Below are 13,256 nucleotides of genomic sequence, written 5' to 3' on the forward strand. Positions count from 1 at the left end.
TAGAGGAGATTCAGCATCTGGTTGGTCCCTGTGAGAACAGGAGGCTGGACTAGGGGGACCCCTGGCCGGATCCTGCAGGCTCTTCTTAGGCATGTGAAACTTAAGTGCTGGTGGTTCAGGTTTTCCAAATTTCCTTCTTTCCATGCAAGCTGGTATCTTGCCAAGAATGCAGAAGAGCAGGAATCTTTTGCAAGGTACTTTGCTGTGATCGGACATCCTATGCACTTTTAAAATGGGGGAGGCTGCAGGGGGCGGTTATTGGGTTGTTGTTTTTATTTTGATTATGTAGTTTGTGGTTTTATATTTTGATTTTTATTCTGTGAACCGCCCTGAGACCTCCATGGAAAAGGGAGGTATATAAATTCTAATTATAATAATAATATGATCAAGCAAGCTCAGCTCCTGGGAAACTGAGCTCACCCAAACCAGAAAGCCTCCATAAAGCAGGAGCTGGTGCTGACCGGGGCAACCTGGAAGCTGTTGCCTCAAGATGAAGAGCCTGTTCTGGTGGGGCTGAGAAGCCCTGTCGTGCCCCCCCCCCATCCCCATTACCTCTGTGGCAGAGTCCCGCTCAGGGAGGCCCGGCAGCCTCTTCTCCAGGGAATCCAGCCAGTGGCACAGGGAGAGCAGCTGCTCCCGCATGTCTGGGCTGCGCTCCTTCCAGTCGCCCCTCGGCCAGGCCCTGGGAGCAGAAGCAGAGTCAGACCCCACCATGGCAAGGAGGCTGCCTCGCCTTCTGCCCAGTGCCCAGTGGCCACGGAGGGCACTTGCAGCTGGGCCAACGCAAGGGCTTCCTCTTCACCTCCTCCTCAATGCTCCATGGGACATCGCTGGCAAGGCACGTAGCCCCCACCTCTGAGCAAGGGGCCAAGCTCAGCTTTGGGATATTCTGGCTGGCAGGAAAAGGCTGGGCAGTGTCCCACATGCCACCCAGCACTCCGGCTGTGCCAAGCAGCCCCCTGGCCAAAAATATTATATATATTGATATGGTGCTTCTATCCCTTTGTGCCCCACCTTTGACATGCCTCCTCAAGGAGGCCACTGGCTGAGTCCATGTCCCTGAAGCCTCCCTCCAGACAGGCAAGCAGCGAGAACGACACCACTTCATTTATTTTCCTAAAGCGCCAGCCTGCTCACCCGGGTGTGTCTCCCCGTCTTCTTAATAAAAATGTTTGTGGCTGTCTCAGGGACTAAGCCTCAGGGGGATCCCAGGGGAAGCAAGTGGATCTTGCAGGGATGGGAGGAGCCGTGCTGCTTGCTGGGTCGTGGCCCATGTGGGGATCCAATGCTGGATGATTCAGGACAGAGAAAAGAAAGTACAGAGTTAACCTGTGGAACTCCTTTCCACAGGAGGCAGGGATGGTCACCAACCTGGATGGCTTTAAAAGAGGATGAGCAAATTCATGAAGGAGAAGGGGGCAGTCGATGGCTCCTAGCCCTGATGGCTCTGCTCGGCTTCCACAGTTGGGTCAGCAATGCTTCTGAATCCCAGCTGCTGGAAGGGGCTCTTGGGTGCTGCTTGCAAGCCTCCCTTTGGGGCAACTGCATGGCCACTGGGAGAACAGGAGGCTGGCCTAGATTACCATTGGCCGGATCCTGCAGACTGGCTCTTCGGAAGTTCTATCCCAGGCATCCCCAACCTGCAGCCCTCCAGATGGTTTTTTTGGCCTACAACTCCCACGATCCCTAGCTAACAGGACCAGTGGTCAGGGATGATGGGAACTGTAGTCCAAGACATCTGGAGGGCCGCAGGTTCTATCCTTTCTGGTCAGTGCAAGAGGGACAGAGGAGCAGGGACAGAGCCCAGTGGAAACATGAACAGGCTCTGCCCTCTGGCTTCCTGGGGACACTTTAGGACGCCCCTCCCACCACGTGACACCTGGCTCAACCGGCTCAGTGGCTTTCCACGAAACGGCTGCTTGAATGTTGGAGCAATCAGGGTCAACCTGTAAGCTCTACTCATAAGGGAAGATTAAAGGAAAACATTTAACAGCCAGCAAAGGGGTTTTGAGGTGGACTCAGCACAGAGGCCAGCCGGAAAAAGCCTTTGCAGTGGATGGGAAAGGCAGGCTAACAAGGAGAACGAGTTGCAGAAGAACGTAAGAAACCATCCAAGTTGGTGGCCATCACTGTGGCAGCGAGTTCCGCGGTTAAACTCTGCCCTGCTTAAAGAAGCTCTTTTTCCCCTCTGTCTTGTATCTCCAGCACCAGCTTTCTTGGACGACCACCCAAGTGTTATGAAAGAGGGAGGGCAGTTTCTCTCTCCACTTTCTCCAGGCCAGGACTAATTCTATACCCTTCTGACATGTTGCCTCTTACTCGACTTCTCTCTGAGCTCTTTCTCCAGAGAGCTCCCAGCGCCTCAGCTGGGGATGTGGGCCCAGAGGGTGGCTTTGTCCCTCTGGGGAAAAGGCTCTGCTTTGGCTTTGAGGCTAGAAACCGACCAGGCGGCCAGGAGCCCCTTCCTTCCCCCTCGGCTGTTTGGCATGGAAGGACGCCAAGGGCAAGCTGGCAGGGCTTTAATCTGATGTAAAGGGCAGCTTCCACTTCATTGAAGACATTCTCAGAGCAGGCTGGGGGTGCCCTCGCCAGATGCCACAGCAGGCAGCTCATGGCACAGCCCTAGCGCTCGCTGGAGCAGCACCAGCTTCACACTCACCAGCCCCAAGACGTCCACATCTCCCAGATTCCTGGTTACGTCTGCCATGGAGCCCTGGATTTGGACATGCCTGCCTCCCCTAGACACCTGGTTGGCCCCTGTGAGAGCAGGGCGATGGAGTGCCTGGGCCCCTTTGGCTCTTCTGATGGGGAAGGGCCACAGCTCAGGGACAGAGCATCTCTCTGCATGCAGAAGACTCCAGGCTCCACCCCCAATGGCATCTCCAGGCGGGGCTGGGAATGCCCCACATGCAGCCCTGCAGAGCGGCTCCCAATCGGGGCAGATGATGCTGAGTTACAGAGACCAGAGGTCTGACTCAGGGCTCAGCCACACCTGCACTTGCCCCATGCCTACAAAGCACGGGTCCAAGTCCTTTTCTGCTGCTTCTTCTATGCAGCTACCATCTCCAATGCTCCCAAAACGCCTGTGTGATGCCACCTCTGACTTGAGTCCCTTCCTGGAAACCCACCTTACTCATAAAGCTCTTGGTTCACCTGGGCCTCAGCTTGAGCAGGTACAACGGAAGCACCACCTGTTGGCTCCCTGTAGCCTCTGCCATGCCCTACAGGGCCACGTTTTAGAGGGAAGGGACCCGCCCTCTTGCACTCTGACAAGCTCCACATACATGAGCCGCCTGCTATGGCATCTGACGAGGGCACCCCCAGCCTGCTCCTAGAATGCCTTCAATACATCCAAGCCCGGCCCAAACGCTTCCAGTCTCCAAAATCTCAGTGATGGACCCCTTCATACCTCTCTGATCCCTGTTCTGCGTCTGGAGTTGGGGGGTCCGAGTTCCTTCCTGGGAGGCCAGCAGGATCCACCATGAAAAACGTCTGCAGAAGAGGAGAAAACACCACAGGGAGATGGACATGGATACGGTCAGGTGGTCAAATCTGAAGTGAAGGAGGCTTTGGGGACAGCTCAAGCCAACCAAACAGATTCCTGGGCTTGCCTTTCTCCTGCAGATTTCTGCCTCAGACTTCACCTCCAGACACTTCATGGAGAAAGTCTCTGAAGTTGTGATGGGATTAAGGGCTCATTCACATTTCCTTTTCCCCCTGGAGAAAACCGCTCTTTAGTGCTCATTCAGAGCAAATGGCAATTCCGGTTTTCTCTGGATTGACGTTTGCTCCAATTTAGAGCTAAAGAGCAGGTTTTCCCTGGGAAAGGAGAAAACCAGTTGGACCTGAGCTTTCTAGGAGTAGGAAGTGTGGAAGAGCCCAAAGTTGCACCTAGCTGTGCTTTCTGCATTGCAAAGGGTTGGACTGGGTGACCCTTTGGGTTCCTTCCAGCTTACAGACCTGTAATTCTGTGAAAGAACGGGAAGCCAGCAATGCGGCAGCAACAGACCCTGCCTGCAGAAAGCACCAGGCATGGCCATATTTAAATATGTTGTTCATCATGTTTTACATTCAATCTTTCCTTTTAAAACTGATTTATAAAGAGGGTCTTCTGACAGCCGTATTGTTCTAGGTTCTGTCTGCCGTAGAAGAAGAAGAAGAGTTTGGATTTGATATCCCGCCTTTCACTCCCTTTAAGGAGTCTCAAAGCGGCTAACAATCTCCTTTCCCTTCCTCCCCCACAACAAACACTCTGTGAGGTGAGTGGGGCTGAGAGACTTCAAAGAAGTGTGACTGGCCCAAAGAAGCTGAGAGACTTCAAAGAAGTGTGACTGGCCCCAGCAGCTGCATGTGGAGGAGCGGAGACGCGAACCCGGTTCCCCAGATTACGAGACTACCGCTCTTAACCACTACACCACACTGGCTCTCTGGCATTCTGCACCCACAAGGAAGTGGAAAGGCCTCCTGAACTATGGCTGGTATTTTGTTCACTTTGGGGCCAGGTAAAACCTTTCTTAAAAAATAATAATTCTCCAGGCTTTTAAAATAGTGTTGCTTCATCTACTTGATATTTTGGTTCATTGCCTCTCAGGTTTAGATTTTAGTTCTTTGTTTTGATATTGACATTTTGAATCTTCATGCATATATTCATGCCTGGAATCTGTATTTCGAGGAACATTTTCAAAAACACAGAGATTTACAACAGACCCTCCAACATCTCTCTGATGAAAACAGGCATATATATTCCATGGCCTCCAAATAGGAACATCCTATTTAATACCCTTCAATATTTCTGTGATGAAAATAGGGATGTCCTAAGGAAAAGCGGGACAAATCAGAACCCAGGACGGCTTCTGTAAATCCAGGTCTGTCCCTGGGAAATAGTGACACTTGAAGGGCCTGTTATGGAAAATAAATATAAAGAGTGCACTAGATAAACATTTGATCTAGAAGAAGATTGTAATAATGTGTAATACATATTGAGAACTCGGTTGTTTATTTGTTATCGACAGTTTTGATGTTGTGTTTTTAAGTTCAATAAAGTAATTTTAAAAATAATGAGGGCCTGTTACAATGATTATTGAATGGCCCATTTTCAAAGACTTTCCTCTGAACTTAGGACCCCTGCATGTATCCTTCCTGGTTATTGAAGAACAGATGAGAACTTGAGAAGAGTCTGCTGGATCCGGCCAATGGCCCACCTAGTCCAGCATCCTGTCCTCACAGTGGCCGACCAGATGCCCCAGTGGCCGGGAAGAGCAGAGCCATCACGTTGTGCCCAGGGCAGTTGTGCGCAACCCCACTGTGAATTCCGTTTGCATCTGCAAAAGTTTTGGGGCACCAGTCGTCTTCATTGCCAGTCAGTGCCTCTCTCTTGTAACTTCCTGGTGAAAAGCAGTAACTTTCCATACTTTCCGTGGCACTGCTCCTTCATTGCAGCAGCTTTTGTTGCTCTGTAGTCCCTCTGGACAGCAATGATGCTGTTGCACCACAGAGCAACTAGTAAAGCAGAAGAAATCCACCATTAATGCACCATTCATGAAAGCTTTGGGCTGCTGTGGCTGCTGTTTCTTGCTCTCATTGGTGTATCCCAGTGGTTTTCTACAGATCATTATGTGAACATGTGTGGATCGAGGTCAAGCAGGGAACTGAGTGGGCGTCCTTTGGGAGATGCAGCCTGTGGTTGCAACTTTGGATACATCCCTGGCACCTCAGCCATTAGTGTGGACATGGTGAGGAACATCTTCTCAACTAGATTAGCAACTGCTGGGATTAATTTGTTCTTCCTGGCGTAGTTCCTCAATCTCTTCCCCCAGATCTTCAGTCAGCTGGCTGAAGCCATGGAGCCTATGGGATCCCTTTGGGAACCTCTTCTGTCCAGCCCCAGCCAAGCTGCCCCTCCTGATTTCACTTATGTATGTAGATTCAGGCACCCTACTTGGCCTGAGCCCCCTCCTCCTCTGGCTGGCCTTGGGAGGCTTTCCAGGTGGTCCTTTTTGTGGAGTATTCATTCTGAACTGTTTGCAGGGAGCTTACAGGACGCACCCCTTTCCTTACTGCAAAAGGTCCATTGTAAAAGAACGAGTTTGTTGCAAAACACCACCTAATCCATTTCCATGCTGCAACCTGCCTTTGCCAGTATGTGGTTGAATCCCACCTGCAATACTGTCTGGAAGTGGTCTGAGGCAAACGTGAGGATTTTAAACGTTTCTTCGCTTTACTATATTCCTAGATTGGCCCCTATATGTTTCCCGTTTCCTTGACTGAATTTGTCTTGCAAGCTCTTTGAATTTGATAATGGCACATGATGAGACCGGAGGATCTGGCCTCCCAGAGAGACAAGGCAACCTCGCCACATGCTCTGGCATTTGTTTCCTGCCTCAGAGCATCTCCTGCTCATATCTGCATCACAGGCAAACACACCAGTCCACATGTGTGGCAGCAGTTTGGCACGCTGACCGCAGCTGAAACGGCACAAAGTCTTCTCCTTCCCACAGAACGGAAAGGCTAGTTTCTCTCTGAGCCTTGAAGCGGGGGGGGGGGGGCAATGGAGGCTCCTGAGCATGTTCCCCTCATTTATGGAATTGCAGGGGGGTCCATGATGTTCCCAGCCCCCCTCAACCCCTCGCAGCATCTCCAGGCAGGGCTGCAAAATATGCTGGGTCAATAGTCTGCATGAAGGCAATGATCTGGCTGGAGTGCATGTGTGGAAGGGCAGACGCTATGGGCTTGGGAAGGGGGCACAGCAGGCGAGGACGCCTTGCAGGGGGTCTGCCCTGATGCCTGGAAGCAGGGGGAGTCAGGAGAGCACAAAGGGTGGGTTTATTTTTGAATGATGGATTAACAGCAGAGCACCCAGGACTTGCTCCACAGCCCAAACTAGGACTCTGGCTTGTTCCCACATAACTATGGAGGGAACTGCACCCCAAGAGGGTATTTTTAACAATCAGGAATGTATGTTAAAGAGGTGTGGGTCACGCACACTGCATCCCCTCTTCTTTGGCTAAAAGCCACAAAGAGTCAAACTTTTGGATTGAGACACACTTGTGAAGTTGGGAGTCAGAAGTTCTGAGACATGACTTAGTTACGGAAGCCTTTGACGCTTCCCCAAGTTGGTGACTGTCTCCTGAGGGTCTCTGGATGCTTCTAGAGGCTCAGATCATTGTGAACAGTCCTGGGGAAACAGCTCTCCATCCACTCCAGAGGACTCTCCATTAGATGCATCCGGAGATGGCTCCTCTGATTTCAGGATGCTTCTGAGACTCCCTCAGACATCTCTTGTAAGTCCTTTCCCCTTCATATATCAGTGATGGAGGCAGGGGCCCATCCCTCTCGTTTGCACTTGGACCTGTACCATCTTCTTGTGCCCCTTCCAGTATTTTTTGTGTGGTCTGGACTGTGCGTTCAGCCAGGCTGTTGGACTGAGAGTAGGCTGGGCTTGAGTGGTGCCACAATGATGCCCAATTCTCTGGCAAATGGAACATAGGCAGACACCATCGCCCTGGGAATCCCATGGCCGGCAAAAACTAATTTGCCACTATTGTGGCAGCTAAATTGTCAGCGAAATGGAGAACTTTTGAGTAGTAATCTATTATCAACAGTGTCAGAGTTTAAAAATGTCTGCTACAACTGGTGAAGCACGTGGTCACTAATGGAGTCTTTTTCTGCACAGCCAAAAATAACTCTTTCGCCAAGTGTTCAGCATGGCATTGGATTTGAGAATGTGCTGGCTATAAACATCCCCTTCCCTTGGTGTAGATAGACAATATGCAGGCCATACCATGGGAGTTGCAGGAGCATGTGAAAAGGATCCAGGGGTCTTAGACGACCACAAGCTTAATATGAGTCAATGATGTAGCTAATGCTAGTATTTGTTAGTATTTGTACAGTGGAACCTCGTGTTATGTACCGTCCTCCTTACGAACGCTTCGGGTTATGAGCTCCACTAACCCAGAAGTAGCAAACTTTGCCCCGGGATGCAAGTGGAAGTCACGCAGCAGCAGCGGGAGGCCCCATTAGTGAAAGCATGCCTCAGGTTAAGAACGGACCTCCAGAATGAATTAAGTTCGTAAACGGAGGTACCACTGTGCTGTATTTGTTAGAAAATGTATTTTACTAAGAATAAATTGTACTGGGGAAAAGGAAACCAACGTAATGTAATAATGCAATGTAACAGCTGCAAAATCTTGCGACTCCAATTAAGGTCACAGAAATGCTGAATTGTTGCCTTGTTGGTTTGTTAACTGCCTTTCAGAGTGAGCTTGTGGCTGTCTTAGGTAGTGATAGGAGAGGGGGCAGAATGGAGGTTGGCTGGTTGTTTCACCATTTTGCTGTTGTTTTGCTGAGTGTGGAAACTTCAAGCAGACACTACGTTCAGGAGTTTGTGAGGACAGACAAAGCTATGGACTGATAACTTAAGAAGTTTTTTGGAAGCAAGAAGACCCTCTCTTGGGCTCAAGGGAGAGGAATGCATTGCACTGGACTTGAAATGCCTAAATAACATGACTTATTGATAGTTGCTTTCCTGCAAGTAAAGATTCATCTTCAAAGTCTTGTGTGTGGAGTCTACCAGTAAAGTAGATAAATAGGTACCGCTGCGGTGGGAAGGTAAACAGCTTCTGTCATGGTGTCCCATTGCACCATTGCTGGCCACATGACCTGGAAAAAACCATCTGTGGACAAACGCCGGCTCCCTCGGCCAGAAAGCGAGCTGAGTGCCACACCCCATAGTCAAGTTTGACTGGACCAGGGTCCTTTACCTTTACTTCCTCACTAGAGCTTTCAGGGTGAAACTGCTACATCACTCTGCATGACTCAGAAAAATAGACAACGTATTCTAGGCTGCATTTGCAGAAGTCTAGTGTCCAGAAGTCAATCTATTCTGCCCTGGTCAGACCACACCTGGAGTATTTGGGCACTACAATTTAAGAAGGATGTTGACAAGCTGTAATGTGTGCAGAGGAGGGTGACCAAGATGATAAAAGGTTCTGGAAACCAAGTCTTATGAGGAACAGTTGAGGGAGTTGGGTCTGAGAGGAGATAAAATAGCCCTCATCCAATATCTGAAGCATTGCCACAGGGAAGATGCAGCGGGCCTGTTTTCACCTGCTCCGGAGGGTAGGACCCAAACCAAGGGAGTCAAGTTACAATAAAGGCGATTCTGGCTGAACTTCAGAATGAGGTTTCTGACAGTAAGAGCTGTTGGACATTGCAACAGGTTCCCTCAGAAGGTAGTGGACTCTCCTTCTTTGGATAGCCATGTGTCATGGGTGCTTTAGTTAAGATTCCTGCATTGTAGGGGTTGGACTATATAGATGACCTCAGGATTCCTTCCACTTCTGCTGTTCTGTGATTCTGTGAGTCTTTGCAGCCTTGCTGGGGCCTGTCCAATGGGCCTGGTAAAAAATCACTTCCAAGGGTTTGTGATCCGATTGGACCAGCACTGCCATGACAAACAAGTATTGACAAATGAAAGTGAGATGTTCTTTGTCAATGTGTGCATAGGTTTTTCCAGCCTGTCTTAGGGCTCGAGAGGCAAAGGCAATTAGCTGCTTCTTCAACAAGAGACACGACCTTTAGATGCACCTGCTTGAAATTGTAGTTGCTCTTGGGGATCAAAGAACCTTAAGACGGGGGCCGTTGTGACAGCTGTCTTCAGGCTGACCAAGGTTTGCTGGTGATTGGAGTCCCTTTGCCCTTGTGCATATTTCCCTAGGCGGACTCTTGCAGCACCCTCAGGGCTGGCACATTGGGGACATGCCGAGAAAGATACTGTATGTTCTTGTCCACCAGCAGAGGCATCTGAGGCACAACTTGGACTTTGTCTGCATCAGGTTCAAGGCTGTCTTTTGAGCCAAGTCCCTGACCTTGTCAACCAGCAACTGGACTTCCCCTGGGTTGAACTGGGCACCACTCTGATGTGCTCAGTCTAGAACCTGTTTAGGGTTCTTCCTTTGTAGCTGTGGCTGTAATCATGTCACCTGCTACAATGCCTGCACCCATGTCACCCACACACTCTTGGTTCTTGGGCTGAACGTCTTCATATCCTGATTTGATGCCCAAGGGGCAGGCAACCCCGAGGGGAGTTCAGCCGATTCCTGGTCAGCCTTGACCTGCCAGTAGCCCTCTTTCTAGTCTAGAATAGTGAATAATCTTTGGCCAGCGAATCTGTGCCGCACATATTCCATGGAAAGGGCAGAGAAGTGTTGTCTTTCGATGGTCTTCTTTAGGTCCTTGGAGTTGGAGTCAAAACAAAGGTGAAGAGAGCCATCTTTTTTCTGGGTGATGATTAGGCTATTAACCAATGCTGTGGGTTTGGTCACCTGGGAAATGCTTGCCGCCCTGTCCAAATGGTACAGGGTCATAAGTGAAGTCAGGTAGCATATCTTACAACACCTGCGGATTACTGGCTGAAGAGTGGGGTTCTATGAACATATGGGGAGTGCCTGGAAATGGACCAAGTCCATCAGAGGCATCTGGAAAGAAGCACAGCAGATCCGAGCACAGTTCAAAGTGTTGGTGCTGACCTTTAAAGCCCTAAACGGCCTCGGTCCAGTAGACCTGAAGGAGCGTCTCCTCCCCCATCGTTCTGCCTGGACACTGAGGTCCAGTTCCGAGGGCCTTCTGGCGGTTCCCTCCCTGCGAGATTACAGGGAACCAGGCAGAGGGCCTTCTCGGTGGTGGCGCCCACCCTGTGGAACGCCCTCCCACCAGATGTCAAAGCGATAAATAACTACCTGACATTCAGAAGACATCTGAAGGCAGCCCTGTTCAGGGAAGTTTTTAATATGTGACATTTTAGTGTATTTTTCATCTTTGTTGGAAGCCGCTCAGAGTGGCTGGGGAGGCCCAGCCAGATGGGCGGGGTACAAATAATAAATTATTATTATTATTATTATTATTATTATTATTATCCTGTGCAGAGGGTGTTGGGAGCCACTTGGTGCAGCCTCCTGACGGAGCCCAGGGCAAGGCAGGCTGATCTCCCCAGCAGGGCTGGTTCATCGTCCCCTGGGCTGCAGAATGTCAAAATGGCTTCACACAAGCCTGCCCTGCGATGTGCTGTGGTCGCTCCTTTGGATGTGATCTGGTCCCACCAAAAGCAACTCAGATCACATCTGCTGCTGCTCTCTGCACCCGTCCTGGCCTGGGGATGAGGCTCTGTCTTCAAGTATGGCACTTGTTTCAGTTAAGGGAAGGGGGAGCGTCCTTCTCCTTCCCCTGCAGGAAGGCTGGCCAGAGAGATGGGGAGAGATTCAAGGCCCTGGGCTGGGGGGGGGGTTGGCACAGGGGAGTCCATGGGAGCCTCCAGACGCATTTTTAATAGCTCGGATTGAGGGATGCATGAAACTTTGACCCCAGCTGGGCTTGGAGGGCCAGAAGGCAGGTGGACTAAGCTATGGGCACCTGCAGGATTTTTTGGGCAGTGGAACTGGAAGTAAGCACTCCCAAGGAATAAAGATACAGAACTCACAGGCTGCCCATTTCTAGCAGATCTGGCCTCCGAGAAGCTGGCATCCCAGGCCTGCCCTTTGGTTGGTTCTCAGTGGGTAGACCGGCTGCCTGTCTAGATTTGTGGGCAGGGGTGGGGGGACTGGCATCCATTCACAGCTGAAACCTTCCATTTCCCCCTCCTGCCCCAGCCCTTAAATAATTACACAGCTGCTCCCTTTAAAAAACCCCAAACCACCACCACCCAAAACATGAGGCGAGCAACTCTGAACTGCACTTCATGCCGGCCTCTCCCCTCCTTTCAGCAAAATGGGAAGGACCACGTGGGGTAACTCTGCTGCCCAGGAAGGGCTGCCTCCAAGCCCCTGCAGAGCTGCTCTGAGTCCCTGGGCATCACTGCAAGGGGCAGGGCATGTCTGGCAGGGCCCCTGGGCAGCTTCATCCTGCAGGGCCCAGATCAAGTGTGCCTGGCTGCCTCCCTCCTCAGCTGCAATTCCACCCGGCTTCCATTCCACTCCAGATTTGTGCCCAAGGCCTGCCAAGTCCATTTCCACAAACCTGGAGAAATTGTGGGAAGGGGGCTGGCACGACACTGCAGTTGTGGGGCTGAAGAAAAGGGGCAGCTTCCTTGCAAAGCTGCTGGGCACGAGAGCTGCCCTCCGTCAGCCAAACTCCCAGGCGCCATTGCAAGGGGTCAGGGTGGGGGGAAGAGAGGCAGCTATGGGTCTCAGTCCAGCCCCACGGAAAGGGGGGTCTCTGCCCCTCACACCCCTGCTCACAAGGCCTGGCACTCATCCTCCTGCTTCAGAGAATGGCAGAGTCAACAAGTGGACAGAAACCTCTCTCTCTCTCTTTCACAGCGCAGTGGGTGATGCAGAGGGTGCCACCCCAGGGTGCTGCTGCCCTGAGGGCCTCCCCCCCCCAGCTGAACGGAGGCAGAATGTGGCTCTTTGTGGCCCATCTGTCTGGGCCTCATGGCGAATGGAGAAAAGAGCGAGGGCAGCCCATTCATCCTCCTCTGGCACTCCCAAACCTCTGGAAATGGCAGCCGGGCTCTGAGGGAACCATTAAAACGTGGCCATGGAGGGGGTGGCCTGAGGAGAGCTGGACGGAGGGACGGCACTTCGGCCTGGGAAGGTGCGAGGCAGTTGGGCGGCAGCAGAAAATGGCTGCCTGGGAGGAAGGCTCCGCAGCTGAGGGAACCACCTGCAGGAGGCTGGAGGAGAAAAGCCCAGAGGAAACCCTGGCAGCTTATGGAGGCAGGAGGCCTTGAAACTTTAGATTTAGGATGGAAGGAAAGAAGGAAGGGGTGCCCAACACTGGCAGCACCAGAAATTGTTTTTTGAGGTGAGGCACAGATGAGGCAAATTATATTTCTAGGTGGACAAAAATCTAAAATAATGGTGCATGTTAATGTGGAGCCCACCTGAAGACCCGTGCTTTTGGGAAGTGCGCTTTCCACCTTGTTCATAAACGAGCCAGAGTTAGATGTGAGCTGTGAGGTGGCCAACTTTGCTGATGACGCTCAATTATTCAGGGTTGATGGAAGAAAAAAAGGTTTGGGAAGAGTTCCAAAAGGACCTCTCCAAAGGGTGCGAATGGGCGGTTTAATGGCAAATGCAGTTTGTTTTAAGCACCTGCAAAATGATGCACAGAAGCCCCCCCCCCCTAGATATCGAAGTGTATCTGTGTGGCTCTGCACTGGCCCTGCTGACATTATACTCTTGCTCCACAACTCCACGGTGTGACCACACTGGGAATACGGTGGGAAAGAGCTCAGAAAAAGGCAGCCAAGATGAGTCAGG

At 51.2% G+C, this 13,256-nt stretch overlaps 1 protein-coding gene across 1 annotated transcript in view; it reads right to left on the minus strand.

Annotated features, from left to right (window-relative positions):
- PLEC (plectin) overlaps positions 1–13,256 on the minus strand; it is a 134,601-nt gene that overhangs the window by 42,064 nt on the left and 79,281 nt on the right. The window contains exons 33-34 of the mRNA XM_077933604.1: positions 3,410–3,492; positions 553–682 (exon numbers count right to left, since the gene is read on the minus strand). Coding sequence (XP_077789730.1) covers positions 553–682; positions 3,410–3,492 — 213 coding nt within the window. The remainder of the gene's footprint in view (positions 1–552; positions 683–3,409; positions 3,493–13,256) is intronic.

The sequence above is a fragment of the Podarcis muralis genome, chromosome 8, assembly GCF_964188315.1.
Source record: "Podarcis muralis chromosome 8, rPodMur119.hap1.1, whole genome shotgun sequence".
Lineage (NCBI taxonomy): Eukaryota > Metazoa > Chordata > Lepidosauria > Squamata > Lacertidae > Podarcis > Podarcis muralis.